This window comes from Sparus aurata, chromosome 2 (genome assembly GCF_900880675.1).
Source record: "Sparus aurata chromosome 2, fSpaAur1.1, whole genome shotgun sequence".
Taxonomy (NCBI): domain Eukaryota; kingdom Metazoa; phylum Chordata; class Actinopteri; order Spariformes; family Sparidae; genus Sparus; species Sparus aurata.
In genome coordinates, this window is record NC_044188.1 from 20,727,715 (window position 1) to 20,750,183 (window position 22,469).

The window sequence follows — 22,469 nt, forward strand, 5'->3', positions numbered from 1 at the left end:
ATCCCTGGGGAAGGTCATTTCTGGTTAACAAGGCCAGGCAACCATGCTGAATGAGGGGGAGAGAGCCAGAACTACCCTTTCAGTGGTCAGCGAGACAAAAAAACACACACACACATATAGAAGCTATACATGTGTCTATACATATAGAATAAAATAGAATCAGAAAAAAAATTGAATAAAAAAACAATGCTCCAAAACTTTTGTGACTTTTGCAGAAAATAAGGTTTAAGACACCTTTTTCCCACAGTCTGCATGGTTCAACCTCTTTTAAATCCCGAGTGCCATGATGTAGTATCATTTTAACTACACTTAATTACCGTATCTCTATTTTTTCATTATATCATATTCATGATATGTTTGCTCAACAACCACATGGAGGCTAAACAGAAAACATTTTGAAATACCTCCAGATAGCTCATTTACAACTGAGCCAAAAAAAACATCTGAGGATTAATGAATTTAAATAAATTGTCTTTACAGCGTTTATTTCCAACACGTCATTGGGGAGAATCGCATAATATTTGCATATATGAGGCCAGGTATTTGCATATTTAAAAAAAGGGGAGATATTTATGTGGGTATTCCATCTGTAGTCTAATACTGAGCCTCATACACAAGGGCATGCTCACAGGGATTTTGTGAAACAGTACACACCGTGCCAGAAAGGTGGTGTGAGCTGCAGTTGGTGCTGGAGGGGGCTAATTGGAGTCTCACTCGTGGACTGAAGGGCTGGCTGACCTCTGTGTGTGTTCAACATACCTGATGCTGTTTCACTACGCTGCCTGTCTGTTGACCTTGACGCGTCTGCTAACTCTGTGGCAACGCAGCCTCCGCTTCGCCTTAGAGGAAGAGAGAGAGCCAGAGAGAGACCGGGGCAGATGACATTGGGGAGTTAAATCAGAGGGGAGGAAGGATAATGGAGGGTGGGAGAGAGACAGATAAGGAGGGAGAAAGATAGGAAAAGAAAGAGATGGCAAAGGGATTAGAGGAGAGGAAGAAAGATGCAGAAGGAGAGATGAGTGAAGGTCAAACTGCGAGAGGAATGCGAAGACGCATGCATCAGTGAGGAGGGAGGAGCAGTGACATTGCATTTCCCTCCTCACACGTCACTGTTTTCTGAATGCTGGCAGTGTTCTTTCACAATCTGAGTGAGCGGTGACTGTGCAGGTCCAACTTTCGATGTCATTGGGCTGATGAACATTTGGCGAGGGATGACGGAGAGGCACGAGTTGGTTCATGGGACCCTCTGATTGGCTTTCGCGGCTTGCGTCATCAGTGTCTCATCATCGATGGACATGCAGCCCATTGGCTCAGGTCGGCCTCTAAAAAATGGCAGTTAATATTCACCATGAGGCTATTTTTATCCAAGCGCCCGTGTAGCTGTCAGCTTTGATTGAAGATATAATAAGAGATGTTCTGAACTTCTAGACCCAGGGAGACAAGATAGAGACGGAGGGGCATAAGCTCTATTTTGGTCTCAATGAAGAAATGCCTGCATCTCTTCTCTTCTTCACACTTTTAGCCACAGCTTATTGTGTCTGTTGTCGGCAGGTAAGGTGTACTTTACAGACAAGGAACCATTTTATATCCATCCTACAACATTTAGTAGCAAGAGTAGGAGTCTACAGCCATGCTAGCATCTCTGGGAGGAGGCTATACCAACAGGCGGGCCACACTGGCTACTGTCCTAAATCCTTGCTGATTATCAACATGGTCCACATAACGTTGCTAACATGCATATGTTTAGAAGGTATAAAATATCTGACATGTTCACTGAGTTTAGCATGTTAGCATGCTAATTAGCACTGTACACAAAGTCATTTAAGTCCATGAATGCAAAATCTTACAGCAATCTATCCATTGTTGACCAAACAATTTACTGACATTAGAATGCTCTCAGCCACTAGCATAGCTAAAAATGAAGTAGCCTACACAAATCCTACATGCCAATTTAACAACGAATGAATGACTAAAAAGCAACAGGAATCATTTTTAAAACCTTGAACCCGTCTGTTGTAGGTGTGTTGCGCGTGGGCTCCCCCACAGCCCCGGAGGTCACCCTGCGGCTCAGCCTGATGGTGAAGGCCAGCAGCTGCGTGGAGCCAGGCAGCAGCTTCAGTGACCCTCAGTGCTCCGGGAAAGGCAAATGTATCACACAGGCCTCTGAGGTGAGAAAGAGCAGATATCAAATCATCAAAGCGCTGAGTGTTTATTATCATCAAAACAATATTGTGAATAAAGCTACAAGAAAAACGCTGCAGTATTAATTTATAAATGAATAGGAAAACTTACAGAAGAGATTCTCCTCTGTTGATCCCCCAGTGTTCGTCCCTGTCTCCTGTTGATTCCCCTTCAAGGCTCGTTGAAATGACGTTTGACATTTCGTGTTCTTGCAGAGCACCTTCTTTTGCGAGTGTGAGGACGGCTACACCGGAATCTTCTGTGAGGAGTTTGACGCGTGCCACCGCAGACCTTGTCACAACAACGGCACCTGCAGCGACGTCAGGCAGGGGGGTGAAGGACGCAACTTCACATGCGCATGCCCTCCAGGTGTGTGTGTGTCCATGTGTGCATCGTAACTCTGAGCTTTTAGGTTCTCACCGTGATTATGTGGTCGTGGTTGTCTATATGTGAGTTATGATGAGTATATGATTCAGGGAAAACTGAAATCCTCTCTTTTAGTTTAAGGAAAATCTTTGAATAAGAACACGGGAACAGAGAGCGCACTGACCCTTCGATCTTGTCAGATTTATTTTAGGACAGGGACTTGAAGAGACGGCCTCTGGTAGGAAGGTAAATGTCAGGGGTGACCACTGATTGCTTGTCACATCCCATTAGGGAATAGTGCTAACAAGCCCTGTGTGTGCAGTTGATTAGAGGCGGCACTGTCAAATTTAGTTAAACTAGGTGGCTCAGGTCAGTGCCTCTGATGACATGATGACTTATTCAGGTCCCTTATTAAGCTCATTTTTCAGGTTCATACTTTTAAATTGGTCGTCTACCAGAAAGTGTTTACTAGCTTAAATGTTAAAAAAAGATCTTTCTGAAAACAGTAACCATTGCTGCAGCACCGCTATTCACCCCCTGTCTGAATGCTCCTGTCTCTTTAAGACCACCTTCCCAAAGAAAAGCCCTGCTCTGATTGATCAGCTGTCACAGGCCTGAGCAGGCAGCTCCTGCAGGGTTTCGGCATTGGTCTCTGCACCCGCAACCGTGCCAGGGGTGTAGATGAGGGCGGTGACTGTATGGTTGTGACATCACAAGCTTACTGAAATCCTGACAGCTTGTTTAAATGCAGCTTCTGAACATAGCTGTGTGGTTTTTTCCACGGATGATGGAGTGTTTTGATACATATGCTGTATTTTTATAGCACCTACTACTGCCATAGGATTAAATAGACATAAAATTCTTTCAACAATATGGGACCTTTGAATTTAATTTCTATATTGCCTTATAAGGACCCTACGGCGCCCCTTAGGGGACACAGGGGAGAAATGCAAAGATGAGAGGGAAAAAAGAAAATAGTTTGCTTTGTTACCTTTATTTTGTGTTTGTTCTGTCACAGAGCGTGGCCCAGAGCTCTCATTTACACTTTTCTCTGGTTCCCCTAATCCCCGTGTTTAAACGTGCATTCATAAGGAGGTTTAATCAGTCATTCTAGTGGCCCCAGAGTGCATGGGCATGTTTTTCTGACAATGATACAGCTGCCTGCTGTCAGAAGAAACCATGGCATCTTCTCAGGCATATCATTGTACCCTCCCTGCTGGACGGCTCAAACCGTCCAGTGACAGGCCAGCGTTTGTGGCTTTTGGCCCCTGAACAGGAGCACTCTGAAAGGTTAAGTTCACTTTAAAAGTAGATGCTGATGGCTCCTTTTTAAAGCACAGTTTCTGTACTAAGATCTGACACTGTGCCCTCTGTCCCAGGTGTTAATTTTCCTCCAGCTGTTAGGGGCTAGAAATGTGGCTTTTTATGGTTAAAGCATATTCTGCGGCCATTTTGTCATGTTATTTTGTCCTGTCATGAGGACTATTAACACCTGTCCATGCACGACAGAGCAGACAATATCCCTGTGTAAGAGGCAGTAGATTGAGCACTTACACTCCCGAATAGCGCACACAGGTATGGGTATTGTTGTCGGGAACCATGACATGCACATGTGCTCTGGAGACACCGGAATGACTGCTAAAACCGCCTTGCGAATGCATGCTAAAAAGGGCAGATGAGGAGAACCAGAGGAAAGCGCAAATGAAAACACACAAAGAAACTGAGGAAACATAGTCATGTTTGCTGCTACTCCTCCTAGAATTAACAAAATAATATATTATAGATATTCCAACATATACATGCAAATAATAAAACAACATCTTTCAAAACGTATAATTTTAATCGAATATTTTAAAAGCAAGGACACATCAACAACAACAAAATAGAACCTTTTATGTCATCGTAGCCGGCATTATTTTCGCACTATTTACTTAAACACAGCACTTTCAGCTGCATTCCACCAAATGTAATGAAAGAAATCCGGTAGTCTGATTGCAAACTGTGTTGCTCAGGTTATGAAGGGGAGCGCTGCCAGTTGCTGGTCGACCACTGCGTTTCTGAGCCCTGCAAAAATGGAGCCACTTGTTTCAGCAGCTTGGCCGGGCCCAGGTGCTACTGTCCCGAAGGTAGGAAACCAATCACTGCATGCTGGAACTGAGTGTGTGTGTGTGTGTGTGTGTGTGTGCGTGCGTATGTTGGTGCATGTTTGCTCAGAAGGAATGAATGAGAGTGCCAGAAATACATTGTCTGTGTGCCCATAATAGAAGTGGCTGCACAGTCCACATCCGTTTTCTCATCTGTTTGTATTAAAGTATGAAGTCATTTTTTCTTCAACGTGAAACGAGGAAATAAAAGATACAGATAGGAAAATGAGTCTGAGTCTCACGATCATCTGAGCCCAAAGAGACAAAACGAAAAAAAAAACACATATAGAAGAGAAGTGTGTATATCCTGCAATAATGTGTGGATTTTGCAGCCGTTTGATTCCGGTTATTACACACTTGTCTTGTCTGCTTCGTGCTTAACAGTATCTGTGCCACTGAGATGCTTAATTTAAACCTTCCTCCTCTCGTCTAATTAGTCTTCATAGCCTCAGCGACCTGCATCATTCTCTGGGGAAATCCATGACCGCAAAACTTCTGCAGAAACAGCATTTCTCAACAAGAGCACGCTAGTTTGCGATTAACATACACCATGTAGGCACACACACACACGCACGCGCGAACGCGCGCGCACACACACGTGTAATGGCAATGAGATGGATCACACCAGCCTGTCAACATGTTCATATTTCAACCCATGCCCATTCAGTAGTCATTACTACATTATCACATTAGCAGTCCACAGTCGTGGGTCGTACCACACCCATTTGCCCCACTACAAAACCATGATAGGTGTATCCAGGGCCACATTTTAACATACACACAGTCTTACAGGGTGAAAACACTTCCGGCTGACTCTGTCATGACTGGTTAACATCAGGTAACAATGGACCCAGGCGCATAACTAAAGTAACAGTAGATGGGTGTAAAACCTGGCATGAGGCTGTTTCAATGTTGCAGGTACAGCTCCCAGTGGTCAGTTCATTCCTGATCTGGATGCAGGGCTCGCTCACACTGCAACACCTGACTGTATTGTTAATGTGCGGCTGCCAAAAAATAAAACGATTGCATGTATTTTCGTAAAATGTGAGGAACAGTCGTTATGGTGGTGGTGAGAAGTGTGTAAGAGCCTCTTAATGTGTGCAGAGAGTGCTTTTTTGAAAACAAAAAAACAAAAAAACATGGGATAATTGGACAATTTAAGGGAACTTTAACTTTTTGAAAACAAACCTCCCTGCATGATTATGTACAGGAAGCAGCAGGTTAAATCAATCTGGAACACAGCACTACAACCATTTTTTCTGTTTAGTTAATATTTGGCTAGCTGTCCTACTGGGACACGTCAAAGTATCTGCGAAAAAATTACAAATAAGAAAACATAACAATGATCCACAGCAACAAGGTGCAAAAGTAGTTTGGAATATTCTGTTTTTACTGGAATAAATACAGAAACATTTTAGGATAAGCAGGGAAATCTGCAGATCGGGAAAGAAAAGGGCTCTGTGGGTAAATGGGAAATCTTTAGAAAAGGAAGCTTCAGCATTGGACAAGTGACCAATCAATAAATGTATGAATCAGAATGCCGAACAACACTCATGCACTCTTGTAGGAAAACACACTTTGCATGAATAAATATTCTCATTTTCATAAATCTGTTCTGTCACAGTGTGCATTGTGGAGAATTGGGTGTTTGCTAAAAATGTATAACTACCAACAAGCAGGATGAGCTGGGATTGGTAAAGCTTGCGTCTGCATTTCACAAAACACCCTAAAAACATTTTTAAAAACAAGACAATTCAGAAAACACAACATTTAAAAAAAAAACATACGGACATTCAGACATTCAAAAGGCGGGACACCACTTTCTGTTTGTGATTGGACAGAGGGATTCCTTGGGACATTTTAAAGAGTTTTTCCACCATGAGAGGTTCAATGCCTGAAAGACGACATTAGAAACAGGATATGACAACGAGCGGTTTGCAGGGACTTTGGGTTCGATCCAATCAAAAACAAGAAGTATTGTCTCACCTTTCCTGTAACCTGAACTGTCACTGTTTTTTGTGAAATGTAAGCTTATTCAAACTGCCAAATAAACATGCATTGAGTACAGATTCTCATTTTGGCATGCTGCCTAGTGTTTGCAGTAATCAGCCATTCTTATCCATAAATTCCCTCCAAGTTTTCTTGAAGTGTTCCTGCACAGACAGAAGCAATAAATAAAATGATGGATGGCATGTCAAGGGTAGCAGCTGTCATCAGAGGCGCATCAACTCTGTGGTCACGAGTTGTTTGCCACATCATAAAGGCAGTAGAGATGTTTAAAGTGGAAGTTGAAGTTTTCCGGAAGTGGCGACTGCAGCTGTATTTTTGGACCTCACTGCTTCCCAGAGATCCAGTGTCGACTGTGTGACGTAAAAACAGTTGTCAGTTGGCAACTTCTCCACGCCTCCATAGTAACAATACTTATCTTCTGAGATTATAATTATAACGCCAGTTTACTGAATAAAAAAACTGGTTGCTATAAAAGTAATGTAACGTACAAACTTATTCATTGTCTGACATTAGGCTGATTTTTTCCAGTCATTATGATGCAAACTACTGCTGAATGAACGCGTCTGTAACTGTGCGCCGCTTGTGACATTTTCCCGGGAAAGTCGCCGCAGACACCCAGTGTACATCTTTGGTACTGCAGCAAATGCAAGGGCTGTCATCAGTGTGGCATAGGCTTAATCATCCATGTGTTCGCTCATTCGGATAGATAGTGACTTTGAGATTATCACTTTTCATAGATTCACCCTGCAGGGAGAGAAGGTGATATTTTCACTTCTGGTTGTCTCCCTGTCAGCAGACCACACATCAGTATTGGATTTAACATAACAATTCTGAAAGATTGATGTCGTAACAGATCATTCCTACATAAATGCGGTCAAATCTTTTCCAAACCAAACCAATAATCATGACACAAACTCAATTGGTAGCCAGTTTTTCCCCACATAATTTAATGACGACTTATTGAATAAGTGCTTGTCCTCATGATAAAACATAAATATTGTCACAATAATCCAAATCTTTCTCATCCTAGTAGTAACTTATTACTAATTTATTGGAAACTCTGATGTGAAAATGTTTTAAGATTATTTTTGCATTAAAAAGAATGATGTAACTGCAAGAGGAAAAGAAAAGTTAATTAAAAAGGGTGGAGACATTAGATGTAGGGCAAATGAATCGTCAGAGTGAAACGAGAAGTTATCTATTTAATTCATTGGAAAAAGCCAAACAGTGACATTTTAAGACCTGATTTAAAGGTTTGTTCCACAGGTGGGGAGCACAGAAACTAAAAGCTGCTTCGCTTGCTTTGTTATACCCCTTTCACACTGAACAAAAAAGCCACTAACACCCACTTACATCTGGCTTTTGTCTTTAATGTGAACAACAGGTACAATCTGCATTCACTCTAGCGTCAAATGACTCTGCAGCCGTCACATGTGTTTATCGTCTCCGGCTCCGACTGGTGCCGCGCATATGCATCTCACACCAGAGATGAGAAAGAAGCAGGATGTCTCACTCCTCAGCAATCGGTTATCAGCTCCGGAAACAAAAACAGTGTATCTGATTCAGAATGTTATTCAGACTTCTGTCTTCTGGATGTCGTCTAATGAGGTATATGATCTGCTGCTCTCTTTTTTTCCCCTGTTTTTGCCGTGCCTTCATGAAAATGAAGAAAAATGAACGGACTCCTGAAAAGAGGATTATTGAAGTGGTCTGTAAAAGGTGTCCAGATCTGCTAGACCTTGTCTTCACACCCTCTCAGTGTGAACTGAACCTTTCTCAAATACAGGACAGCCTGTGCTTGCTTCCTATTTAATAATATCAGTCAGCGACGCTAGAAGGATCACACATGTTATCATATTTTATGGGAATCTGGCTCAGACAAGATTAGACCCTCGGACTCCAAAGACGGACATCAACAACATTTGTGTAGACGTGTAAAATTAAAAGGACATTGATGAAGTATCTGGGTCTCTACTGTCCCTCCGCCTTTCAGTAATCATAATATGATTTTCATAGACGTGGCATGCACTTTATCTCCCTCCCCTTCTCTCCCACACACACAGTGATACACGCTGACAGAGGAGGCAGTGTGAGAGTCAGTGCTGTGACTGCCTCCAGTCAGAATTAGCCGAGCGGGGGAGCTAAATTTAAACTGTTAACTGCTTTTAATGTTGGCAGGTTTGAATGCCAGCAGCAAGAATAAACAGACTCCTCTACATCTGCCAAGACTCATGTCATAATGTGTGTGTGTGTGTGTGTGTGTGTGTGTGTGTGGGGGGGGGGATGTTTAGATAGCGAAGGAAGAAAGAGAAAATTAAGCTCAAGATGTGGAGGTCCTTTAAACATTTTTCAAACTGCGTAAAGAAGCTAAACATAGAGGAAAGCAGGGGATTAAGCCACGATAGAACAAATACAAATCATAACATTTCATTTATGCAAGAGCTTGTGTAATTGTGTGAGTGTGTGGGCCAGCGTCTGTGTGTTTGGAAGTGTATAACAGAAGAAAATGGAGAGGAGGTGACGGGAGCGTGGAAGGAAGAGGCGCAGGAGCAAAAAAGCAAAGGACGGAGCAGATGTAGGCAGTGGACACAGAGAGATGGAGAGAGCTTCGGATGAGATTTCTTCCTGACTGCTGCAGATTACACCTGTCCCTCTGCTGCTGAATGATAAATGCCCTTCTCGCTGGCTGGAATAAAGTCTTGCCGATCAATGGGTGCCTGAGAGAGATCTCTTCATTAGCTCAATGGAGTGTGCACTCCCGTGCAGTCAGCACAGGGATTTACTACAGCGTCACTGTAAATCAGAGGACCAACACACATCGCGGTACGAGCGGATACGCGGCGGGGTCTCTCTCTCTCTGTGCTTTGCAGCACGGTGGCAGTTCTCTTGGGAGGTGGAGGTAGAGGAGGAGCAGGGGTGGAGAAAAGAGAGGGAGGAAGTTATTTTTAGATGAGGGGAGATAGGTGAAAGTGGCAGAGGCTCACAAGCTAATGAGAGGAGGTGGAGAAGAAACCACTGGCTTCAGCACCCAAGCAGTCAGCCACAAAGAAGAACGGGGTGCACAGAACAAGCGCAGATTGGCATGACAGAAACACGACCACGCTGCTTCAGAGACACTGCTACCACACAATAGTTAGAGAGCCATGTAACAGCAAGAATTCGTTCTTCGCCGAGCTGCTTTTCTCTTGAAATGAGGAGGAAGGGATAAAAGAAAGAACATTTAAAATTGCTCTAGGCGTTGATTTGTTAGGTTGTAGAGCCAAACCACTTGCTCTCTTTTTCTCAGAATGTTATTTTTTTGATCAGTCACTCCACATAAGCTTCTACAAAACCGGCCAGACCTGAGGCTTAAATGATTAGTTCGACATATTCACCTTTTTACCTGAGAGATGGATGCGAAAAGTTCTACACCACTCTCATGTTAGCTTAGCTTAGCATAAAGACTGAAAGCAGGAGGTAACAGCTGTTGGCTCTGTTGCAAGTGGTAATTTTTACATTGGATTTATCTACTCAGCCTCATGTTGATGGAATGCCGGCTTAAGTTTTGTCGTCATCAAAGCATTGTTTTACAGCATTGTCTGGAGCAACAGGAGAAGATGGTGACTGCTGAAAATAAAACCCAAATAAAACATTAGATTGCTCCATATCAGCTCGTCCAGCACAGTCCAAGTCTCTGGAAGCCCTAAGATCCCAAATTGATTTGAAAAGATGCTTTCAGCTCAGCAGCTACAGTGTTCAAATAACACCTTTCCAAAACTCTGGGAGCTTCTGGACGAGCTGCATGGATCCACTTTATGTTCTATTTGGTTTCTTAAGTCCCCCGTCTTCTTCAGTTGCACAGGAGAGTGATTGTGGACCACAAAACTTCACCTGACCTGAGAGTGAGTAGATAGTGATCGCATTTTTAAATCGTGGATGAACTTCTGCATTATTGAATAAACTTAAGAAGTGCTCAGGGGTGGGATTTTTAAACTTTGGACAAAGCCCGGTTAGCTGTTTCCAAATGCTTACAGACTTAATGGTAAGCTGAGCTAATCACCTCCAGGCCCTCGATTCACACTAAAGCTATAGACACCACAGTCAAATCGATATTCTTATCCCACTCTCAGCAACAATGTACATTAAGTGTATTTCCCAAAACGTACAACACTTTCTTTAAAGTCTTGATGAACCAGAGTTTTAAGTCTGAGGACCCAGACCAAGTACGAAGACATGCAGAACCTGTAAAGCATAATAAAGATCACTTGGTTTAAATGTAAAGTGTTACCAGATCAGTTTTGTGCAAGCTTGTTTAATGCACTCATAATTGCTCTGTATGCATTGCGTAACATATCATTTTGCTTTTCGAAAGAATTCGATCTACTGTCGTCCTGCGGTTGCTTCCCACACTTCTAACGATCTTTGAATCTACAGAATGTGGAATAAACCACTGCACTAGGTTGTACAAGCAATAAGTTTAGTGTCAAAAGTTTGTATATATCTGCTATCTATATCTTTTATCTATAATGCATAGTGTGGGACTCGAGTTAGAGACATTCCTGCTGCCCTCGAATGGTTGCACAGATGAGCACTCTGAGAGGAAAAAGGCTCTCAAACATACTACAAGCACTTTTTGACGACCTTACTGGTAAATTAAAGTGCATTAAAAAAATAACATGTTTATGATTAGTTGAATATTTGTGAACCTTTTTGAAATCAAAGTAAAAGAGAAAAAACCCACCATGCATCCATGTTTGGAGGTCTTTGTGTGCGCCTCTGGCAACTAAACCCACAAACATTTCAATGTGAGCTCATTTGCAAACAAAAAAGGTACAATTTCCACACCATAATGGATGTCACATATCGCACTGCACCACCTGATTTTCACAAAACACAACCCCAGCTGTGTTGCTCTGCCCACCTTGTTGTGTAAGCAGGTTCTTTTGAAGCCTTGAAATGACGAAAAAACCTGAGACTAAATTGACTTTTGCGGGCAGCATTGGCAACCCGCCTGCACTTAAACCTCAGCTTTCTCTGTGTGTTGTGACATGTTTTCCTGTAGATAAGGACGCTTGTACATAATTAGATTTTGGGAAAAGGGTGGAAATCATTTTAAGTGTATTGGCAGCTTCTGTGCTTCTGTTTTCTTACAGGCGTATGAGGACCAGTAGCCATGTGGGGACACAAGTGATTTTATGATTTTCTCTCTCTCCTTCCCTGTCCTCCCATTGCCAACCCTCGTCCACACCTTACCCCTCTCGCAGGCTACCAGGGTGCTACATGCGAGCAGAAGGTGGATCCGTGTGCCTCCAGCCCCTGTCACAATAACGGGACGTGCTACGCCCAGGGCCCCGGCCCGCTGGGGTTCGGCTGCAGCTGCACAGCGGGCTTCACCGGCCCCACATGTGCCCAGCTGGTGGACTTCTGTGCCCTAAATCCCTGCGCCCATGGGGTCTGCCGCAGCGTGGGCAACAGCTACAGGTGTCTGTGTGTCCCAGGTAAGCTTAAGTGTTAATAAAGGCTTTGGTCTGCTGCTGCCTGCTGCTATCATGACAGCGCTGTGGGCATCAAGAGCCAAATTTTGCCAAAGTCAGTTAGAGGCTTGGAGGCTTTTGTTTCACGTTGCGACAGGGATAAAAAAACACTATCATGCAGATGGTGGAAGGACAAGTGCCCAGTGACAAGCTTTATAGTGAAAGTCTACATCCGGTGAGTCACATCAGTGAGTCCTGCACAGGTCTTATTTTGCAAACCCACACCCGCCCTTACCCGTCGTACTTAAAACCGCATCCGACCCGTTTCCCGACAGTAGCACAAATTACATTCCGCACCCGAGCCGACCCGCTATAAAGCAGAATTAGACCCGAACCCTTGCAGGACTCTGAGTCAGACTATGAGATAATGGGATCCTGGACTCCACCTGCTTACCAGCACTGCTGCACCAGCCTCTTTGCATCACTCTGGGTTATTTTGTAGGTTAAATTTGTGTTATTGGTTCAAAATAGATCCTGAACTTAAGTCTCTTGGTCAAGCTCGAGAGAAGCAGCTGTCAAAATCTCTCCCAAAGTTTCCTGCCGCAGCTCATCCACCAATCAAATATCAAAGGCTACAAAAAATACAGCATACAATACAAAGTTTTATACAAAACCATCAAACCTCAGAGTGCAGGTTTTCTTTTTTCAAGCAAAGCTTTCTTCTGCTCAATTAATTAATTTTTTAATTTAATTAAACTGATAATAAATTACGGCACGATTAAAGGACCTTTACTCTTATCTCCATAACAGCTGGAGTAACTGTGGAAAAGCTACAGTGCAAAAGAGAAAGCTGTATGTGAAAAGGGAAATGTAGGGGGGGAGGAGTTGCTGTTTTGCTTTGTACAGTGGCCAGGCTGCTAGCGGTTGCCATGTTGCTAATGCTGTCTTTGCAACAGCGGGTTTAACAGTAATACTACAGGGACACACTAGAAAGGTGTCTGTGTCTGTTTCGGCTTTAGATAAACACTGAGAAAAGAAATATCCACTCAGACTTGGTATTGGATCTCAAGGATCAAGAGCCAAAACAACATGATGAAGACATCTCTACTTTTGACTCAGCTCTCAGACTTTCCAACAAGAAATGTTGATATAAGTTAGCTCAAACAGATGCTATGGCTTTACTGCCAGTGCCCAGTATGTCCAGTCCATCTGTGGCTATCAGATACCTTCTGAATTCTGTTCTGAATCTATCACCTCTCTTAACCAAGCTTTTTTACAATTAGCACATAAGCGCACCGGCTCAGACTCAGAGTAGCAGTAAATGTCGTCTGGCTGAATGATGAGTTATTTTTAGACGCCATGATCGCGGCGCTCACTCCGACGCCTCTGTGATGGACTCAATCAAGTGGAATGATGACTTATCATTATCCATTGTCTTGCAATTATCCTGCTTGGATGGTTAGATAGATGACTTTCCCAGTGGCCCATAAACATGATTTGACACTTTGCCCCCTTCTGCTTTGTGTTCGTACCGTCTGTCAGAAGACGTGTAAGTCAGTCTCCATCTTGATCTCTTATTTGAGGCTCTCACTCAGACTCGACGGTCGCTCCTTACTGGTTGGATTGGATTGTCTTGGTTGCACGTGTTATCTATGTCTCTTGATAGTTTTGTTTAAATTGCTACACGGCTTATCTTTCACGTATCGATTTGGATTCAGAACGATGTAGTTCGGTTCAGCGTTGAGATTTTGTAGCTCTTCTTATGGTTTGAGTCGATAATCCCTCCATAAGTTGTGTTTCTTCATGTTCACTCAAATGCTTTCACTCTCACTGTGCCCATGTGTGCAGAACAGGCGCCCGTTGCTTTCCAAACAATCACATTTCTTACACATTCCTCCCCGCAGCTTCAGTCCTATTTTTTTCTCCTTTACATTTCTTTCATATTTCTGTTTGTCCCTTTGTCCTTCCTCCACTTTATCTCCCCGTCATTAACCTCACCTCATTTCCTTCTCATGTTGTCTGGTTGCCATGGTGAAGCAGTTGCCTTATAAGTGTGTGTGTGTGTGTGTGTGTGTGTGTGTGTGTGTGTGGCTCCCGATCCATTGTCTTTGTCTGTGACCATGGCGGTTGAGCAGATGCTGCCAGCCAATCAAACGTCTCTACTCAGATGGCCTTGTCTAATGGGATTGCTGGAATTGGTGATTTGCAATTAGCGTCCCAGACATTACAGCGAAACACACACACACACATGCGCATAGCACGTTTTGGACCAAAACTGACCTTTTCTCCTACTCATCAGATTGCCAGCTGGTGTCTGAGGTACGAGTGGCTGCACTAGATTGTGTGCTTGTCTGCCCGTTTCTGTTTGTGTGTCAGGGTTGTGTAAATGCCGGCTGGCCGTCTGAAAGAAGGCTGCTGGGGAGCTGATATGTAGAAGGATCCCTCCTCCAGTTCGCTGTAATCCAGCACACATGAGAGGCTTGCCAGCCCACCAGCCAGCCCACAGAAAGCAGACAGAGTCTTGGAAAGGCACTTGACATTTCACTGGCATTTCACAGAGAACTCCCCAGAGCCTCTAACCGTGCTCCTCATTAATTCCCCCCTCTGTCCTTCCACAAACACATGTTCACTGTTCACCCCAGGAAGGGGTTTGTTGAAACTTTGTCAGCATCAGGACCCAATTGAGAAATGTAGTCAGTTGAAGAGGGAGCAGAGCAAATGAAAACAGATTGCTTCACCAGTCATGTACCAGGGGACGCTGGTCCTCTGGTGATTCTGGGAGCGTTTCGTTTGAAGTGTAGTAGCTGAGTTGGGAATGTGAGCAGGTACAGACATGTTTTTGTCAGCCTGGTTATAGAACATTTTAAATACACAGTCAGGTCTTTATAGAGGGATATTGATACACTACAGCACATATATTGATCGATCCATCTTGCAGTCTTTACTTGTGTTAACCAAGTTAATTGATAAAAAGCAGCAACATATTTATAACATTACATTTTTTTTGTCAGCATCAAATTATCAGCGCAGAAACAGAGGAGTGTTTGATTGTCAGTTACTCGTGCACTTTCCATGTTTTCAGATGTTGCAGGCTCATTCTGCGTCAGTACACAGCTGCCATCCCATGGAAAACACAGTGCACTGCATGTCATCTGACCCACTGAAACTCAGTGGCCAAACACTGGCTTATACTCTATACTATATATATATATATATATATATATATGTATATATATATTGTGACAACTGGTGTTGTGTTTGTATCTAGACAGATCTAAAGATGTGTTGTTGCACTGTTAGGCGATGAGTAGTGAAAAAGAAGAACTTCTAAAATGAATGTAGGAGCTCCATGATGATATCATATTTTGATGTACTATACAGGCTGCCAAATAACCCCTCCTTGAGGCTGGACACCAGTGTAAGCTTGACTAAAACATTATTGATTAAATCTCTGAATCATCTACATCAGATATGAGCAAGAACAACCAACGAGGAAGGCTCTTAAGGCTACTTTCGGCTTTCATTACACTGGTGTTGTTGTTGTTCAGGGGAGGCAGAGGAGATTTTTCCTCCTCCATTTCTGAGAGGCAACGGAGATAAAATAGTAATTGCCTGAAACAAAAACATTACTACATTTCAGTAGCATTTATAATAAGCTACTAGTGTGAAATAACATCACACAGTAGTTTTCCCTGTTGTGAAGCTGTTGAGTGAACGTGACTCAGCTCTGACCGGCTTTGAGAACAATGTTCAAAGGGTAAATCCAGATCAGGTGCTGGCTGAGGTGCTTATAGTACAATACTCAGTACAGTACTACAGCTCTGATCACCATCAGCAAGCATGCTGCCGCACTGTTCATATTACGTTTTCATGATAATTAGAGTTTATAACGGTGGTTGTTTAACAGACATGCAAGTCCCAAAGCACCGACAAATGCTACAAAACCTGAAGATTCGAGTATTAGGATGAAGCTCTGTACATGAAAATGACTCACTGAGAAATGGAGGGCTGAATTTCTGGCATGTTTCTCACAGAATTTAACGACACAATCTTTACAGCAAACGTTAAATATCTTTAGTCCAACTGGCCATCAGAATAACTTGCACTTACTCCTGATCACAGTTTGAAAGGCGTGCGTTGCGAGCAGAATCCTCTCCTTCATAAATTAAAAGATCAACCCGGCGCGTCAGCTATGCAGCAAAATGACATGCCTCTTAAAAAACTTAATGACATTAATATATACCCTTATTTTGTGTCCCATTAAGGCTACCATGGCTTGTACTGTGAAGAGGAGTACAATGAGTGTCTGTCAGCCCCCTGCCAGAACTACGCCACCTGCAGGGATCTCATCAACGCCTACGAGTGTGTCTGCACGCCACAGTTTGAAGGTACGTACGCGCTGTAGGTATGTGTGTGTGTTTCGGATGAAGGCGCACATCTATTAATCAGCTTCACGTCTACACGTCACTGTCGCTGTGTTTGTGTGCAGGCAGACACTGTGAAGTCTACAAGGATCCGTGTCTGAAGATGCACTGCCAGAATGGAGGTCGCTGCGAGAGTTCAGGACTCAACGTTTCCTGCGCCTGCCAACCTGGATACCTGGGTGAGCACCGGTGTCACGATCGGCCTGAATAACAGACCAGCTGCCTATTAGTGGGATAGCATTCTTAGTGATGAATGCCAGGATGTGATAAATAATTGCGTTCAACAGACCCTTAGTAACCCTAACCCAAAGAATAAGATGGGAGGCAGAGTTTCTGCTCTCGGCTGTTTCTCTTGCTGTTCTTGAACACAACCTTACCTGTCCACTCAGGGGAGAAGTGTGAGGTCGACGTCAACGAGTGCGAGAGCAACCCTTGCCACCACGGAGGCACCTGCATCGACCAGTCAAATGGCTTCACCTGTCACTGTCCACCTGGGTGGGTGGGGCCCAGCTGTGAGATCCGTAAGTCAGCCTGTCAGACGCCTCCTGTTCAGCTATTCATCTAAAACCTGACATATGGAAAGTTTCATGCCCCTGTGTGTGTGTGTGTGTGTGTGTCAGACCTGCAGTGGAAGCCAGCACACACTGAGGACACCCTGACCAACATGCCCCGCCACTCCCTCTACATCATCATCGGAGCCCTGTGCGTGGCCTTCGTCCTCATGCTCATCATTCTCATCGTGGGCATCTGTCGCATCAGCCGCATCGAGTACCAGGGCTCGTCGCGCCACGCCTACCAGGAGTTCTACAACTGCCGCAGCATCGACAGCGAGTTCAGCAACGCCATCGCCTCCATTCGCCACGCCAGGTCAGTGACAAGATGTGAATGTATAGATTGAGTGTTGTGGTAGGTTTACTTTCTGTATTTCCTGTCACTGATAATGATTAATGTGTTGGTACTTTTGCTGTGTAAATGGGAAGGGAAGTATACTAGACAAAACACTCCCTTTTTTTCTGGAGCTTGTGGGCCAAGTCGTGTAGTCAAAGGCTGCAGAACAATCAAGGAAGTCTTAAAACATCCAACAAAATAACTGTTGTCATCAGTAGGGGTTATTTATTTTTCCTTGGGATATACCACAAAAGGCCGTAACTGAGGATCAGGGAGATGAATTAACCCCGGTCATATATTATTTGTTCTCTCTCTCTCTCTCTCTCTCTCTCTTAAATCCTTGTTTTTCTCTGTGAGATTCTGTATCAACTTCTCTTTGATGACAAAGTGAACACAGCCTGGCGTCCCTGGTCTGTCTGTTCTGCTGTGTCCACAGTCCTGTTTAATTTTAGGCACCACGTCATAGAAAACCTTGTTACAAACAATGGGCTTGCCATGTGAAACCATATTTGATAATGAATTGATATAAATGCTCTGTTGGTGTTTTTACACTTTCTTATTTAGATTTGGCAAGAAGTCCAGGCCTGCCATGTACGATGCCACTCCCATCGCCTACGAAGACTACAGTCCTGATGACAAGCCTTTGGTCACCCTCATCAAGACGAAGGATTTGTAAAACACAACCATCCCAGCTGCACATGTGTACACATGTGCATCCACACACACACACACACACACTCACACACGCATATATACAGGAAGTCAGTATAAATCTTAAAGTATTTCTTAAGAAAAAAAAAATAGCAGCAAAACAAAATCGAATGTAAAGAAGAAAAAAAATCCAAAACATACTCTGTAGTTTAAAAAAGAACAAATCTGGAATTTGATACATCTATTTTCCTGTCAAAGTCCACGACAAGGCTTTATTGTAGCATAAGAGCATACTTTGCATTACTTAAGTTATTGATTATTGATCAACACTACCAGTAACCTCTGCTGTACAAGAGTGATGACTTTAGTCTGCACCAGACTGTCTGTCTGTCTGTCGGCGGGGAAAACAACCCAGGAGCCTAAATTTCTAAGTGTAAACTCAGCCAGCAGTGCTGACAGCAGTCCTTACAGGTGTTGTAGAAATAGCTGCGCTCCTCTCGGTGCAAACATTGTATCTTTTTCTATATCTAAAAAGAAAAATCTGCGGTAGGTTGCCTTACTTCGTGCATGGTTAAATTTGATGTTCTTCTCTGCATTAATTTAAACTTCTTTGTACTTGGTTGTTAGCTGTTATGTTTCTTTCATTGCAGATGTATATTTCTCTCTGTCGAGATTGTGCCAAATAATTTCCTTTTGGGGTAATTTGTGGTTAGTAGATCAAATACATACATGTATAAAATGCTAGTCACGGAACGTTTCTTTTTTAAAAATGCATATTGTCCTGTTCTTTACATGCAAGTTTCTCAATGGTGTATGAATAGTAAAGAGAGTGGGTTTACTGGAGTACTGTGACTCTGCCATCCTACTGTATGTATTTCAGTGATATTTAGGAGTATAGGTAGGTACATTTCTCACTGCACAGAAAAATAGTCGGTTTTACTCAGTGTACCTGTTTACGCCAGTGTACAAATTCACCTCTAGTATTGACAGTGTTGAATAGTTCCTGAATGAGAGTTTCTCTGCTGGAGTGACCTCCTACTGGTTTTAAGGTGGAGAAGAGAGAGAGAGAGGAGTAGGAGGAGGAGGAAGAGGAGGAGGAGGAGAGAGATGATATTGACTCCAGCATAAATGTGCTTCTGTGTCCTGCTGATTGGAACCCCCACCCCGTGTGTGCAGCTGTGTTGCTCCTCTCAAGGTCAAACAATGTTTTACCAGTAGGCTCAGCTAACCCTCAGACTTTTTGTTCTCTCGTTTTAAACACAGCAACCACATGATTACCTATTATCTATGTTGAATGATGTAAAACAATAAAGATTCAAGTGAAACAACTCACCTGATGTCTTGTGTGAATTCATGTTGTCTAGACACAGGCGGCCGAACAAGAAATACAAACAGTGTGCAAAGGCCAACACCTTTATTTAAATCCATCACCATGTGGGAAAACGTTTGCTATGGACACTTTCCAGTCGGTACCAAAACATTTGAATTCGACCTAGGGATGCACAATATACACCACTAAATGTTATAAAATTAGTTGGGGATATTTTTTTTACTTTCATGTTTGTTCTATGGCATGTATCAATTTGGTCTCCAAAAATAATGCAGCACATTTTTATTTGACTTTTATTGCATATTCAGGCACATGTGTATATGCACCCACAGCCCGATATCCCTTACCACTTAAGAGTAGTGTACACTGGCCCGACAAATTATGTGGAAATGTATATTATTTTTTATTCATCAGTATGGGTAAATAGAGGCAATAACACAAAGCCAAATTGCTTATATTGACTTAGCAAGCGCAGCATCTCCACACTCTGATAGGCTGGGTGGCGGTGTCCACCTTTTAGTTGTGTGTTGGTGTGTACAGCATGCGTACGTGTTCTGCAAGGGTCAGGCAAAAGTCAAAAGTTGAGTTTTAACACAACAAATCTAATTAAAGTTTACAAAATGTAAAATTTGTGGTTATCAGGTATCAGCTGTGAGAACCAGGTCATTATCAGTTGGAAAAAAAAATCCATCTGGTGCATCCTCAGTTTGATCCGTCTTACTAGTTTAAACACTACCTTATCGATCTCAATAAATGTAAATACAGCATCAGGTCATTTAAGTCACTATTTCCTTATTGGGTAGAGCTGCTGACTGTTTCTTCAATGTTAATATGATGATGAAATATTTACAGCAGCTGCAGGTATTTAACTAAACAAGTAGTTACCTTAAGGGATACTTCTAGTTTATGTGAACTTGGCGTATTTCCCATTAATACAGCTATTGCAGTTCTGTTGATGTGCTCATCTAGCAGTCGCCAACTCCTTGGTAGAGATTTGGGAGAAACGAGGACTCCTATCACATGCTTGTTTCCGACAAAACAATGTAGAGGAATTCCATCAGTAATGTTCCATTGTGGCTAAATGCACTGGTACATCCAGGTCAACTTGAGCGTAACTTTGTTCACATGTGTGAGGCTGCTGCTGGTTTTTCTTTCAGCACATGTTCATCCTGGAGGGGCTGTAGCAGCACCTGCAAGTATCCATGTTACCAACATTAAAAAAAGACCAGATATATCGTCCAGTTTTCAATCGATGTTCATCCATGTTGGAGTAGTTCCTACAACATCATAATTCATGTAATTCACGTTTCTGGTGCCATTAAATTGTTTTGTGTCCTGAACAAAAACCAGGACCAGAAAATAAATGTACTTCTTCTAAGCATCTGTTTTTCCCAAGGTCATACCCACCAGACTGAAGCGTCAGCCGTGGGAAAGACCTTTTATGGAGTGTTGGTAATGTGAACACCCTCAGCGACCTCAGACTTCATCCAGATGTTCCCCATGTAAACATCTCTAAATAGAGACTGCGACTGAGGAGTCATGCCGCTCAACACACCTCCATATATTATGTGTGTACATACGCACACACTGCAAGAGCAGCAGATGTTATTGATGGCCCTCACCTTTGCTCATGGTCTGCTTTGTAGGCCTTGGGCTTGACCTTTGCCCTCCGAATGCTCTGCAGAGTCAGAGTGTTTGCTGTTTGGTCTACCAGAGAGACTCTCCTCCTCTTTCAGGACCTCCACCTTGACAGAGTCAGACTCTCTAGCTGGGCTGGAGGCACTTCTGTGGTTTTATTACAAAACCCAATGTCTAAAAAATGAGCAAACCTTTGGCAGCAGTGAGATGAATTCATTCAATATTTTCCACAAACTAATGGACGACGCTTCAGTGGATTTTCCAGACCTCACTTTCAGAATAACAAGGTCACACCAAACCAATCTCGATTCCAAACAATCAGACGGACAGAATGTTTTTGTGACGACTTGTTTTTATGAAGCTATAAGAAGATCAAAACGTGTGGGCATGACTGTGGCACTTCACCATAGACTTTGTCCTTAGCTGCCTTAGTGACACTTGGGAATTATGAGAACGGAGGATTTTTAAACTAACCAACCTTTTATTGCCACTCGCCTCTGAAATAATGCCATGCCATTTATGTTAGCTCTTTATACGATCATTTCCATTTAACTGCATTCCTGCTCTCTGGTCTGGGTGACTAATCTTCTGAGGCCTTGAATTCCTCTTTTTATAATGTGTCATTACGAGAGCCTTTTGGTGTCGAGTTGAAAAATCACTTTTAAAAGGTGATTTTATATTAAAATGATTGCGAAAGCTGGTAAAGCTTTTTAGCTGAAATTATTAGTAGGAGACTTAGCTCCTCAATTGTTTCAGCAGCTCGCACAGTAGCAGCCACTTCAGCCTGAGTTGTGTTAAAGCCTGAATCAGTCACATGAATGCCACATTATGAACTCTTCAGTTTAAGTTTGCCTTTGTCAGTCAATTCATCAATGCACCTAAACTGTTCTAATTCGTTTCTTTGAATGAATGAATGAATGAAATCAAGACACGAAGAGACATTAGCATTCATTTGGAGCCCTGTGTCTGACCATATGTTAAACCTATTCTATTTTCTAATTCTATTCAGATCTTTTTAGCTAGGAAGGGCCGCCAGCTCCTGAAAAGCATGTTGTTGGGAGTGGTGAGCGGCCGTGTGACTCCAGTCACTTGGTGCAATTCTCAAGCAAGTGCCATGTCATTTTTTCTTGGCCAAGTCAGGTTATATCAAGACAAGCGACCTCTCGTGTTACTACAGTCTCACCTGCAGTCTCTGGCCTGTACGGTGAGAGTGAACAAGGCATTAGTACCTGTCTAATAATTGTATTGGAAACACGAACAGACAAGTCATTTCAGACATCAAGTCCAGTGATGAGTCCAAGTCGATTCTCTAGTAAAGTAATTTCCTTTTTGTCAAGTTGTTAGTCACCCTAGCGAGATTGGACTGGACACCGAGTCAAAATGA

The 22,469-nt window shown here is 43.0% G+C and overlaps 1 protein-coding gene across 1 annotated transcript in view; it reads left to right on the plus strand.

The window, feature by feature from the left end:
• Positions 1–19,449, plus strand: part of dner (delta/notch-like EGF repeat containing) — a 53,515-nt gene extending 34,066 nt beyond the window's left edge. The window contains exons 5-13 of the mRNA XM_030401496.1: positions 2,020–2,168; positions 2,397–2,550; positions 4,560–4,673; positions 11,945–12,178; positions 16,420–16,542; positions 16,644–16,757; positions 16,968–17,099; positions 17,199–17,445; positions 18,031–19,449. Of these exons, the coding sequence (XP_030257356.1) occupies positions 2,020–2,168; positions 2,397–2,550; positions 4,560–4,673; positions 11,945–12,178; positions 16,420–16,542; positions 16,644–16,757; positions 16,968–17,099; positions 17,199–17,445; positions 18,031–18,142 (1,379 nt within the window). The 3' untranslated portion in view covers positions 18,143–19,449. The remainder of the gene's footprint in view (positions 1–2,019; positions 2,169–2,396; positions 2,551–4,559; positions 4,674–11,944; positions 12,179–16,419; positions 16,543–16,643; positions 16,758–16,967; positions 17,100–17,198; positions 17,446–18,030) is intronic.
• Positions 19,450–22,469: the final 3,020 nt, after the last annotated feature.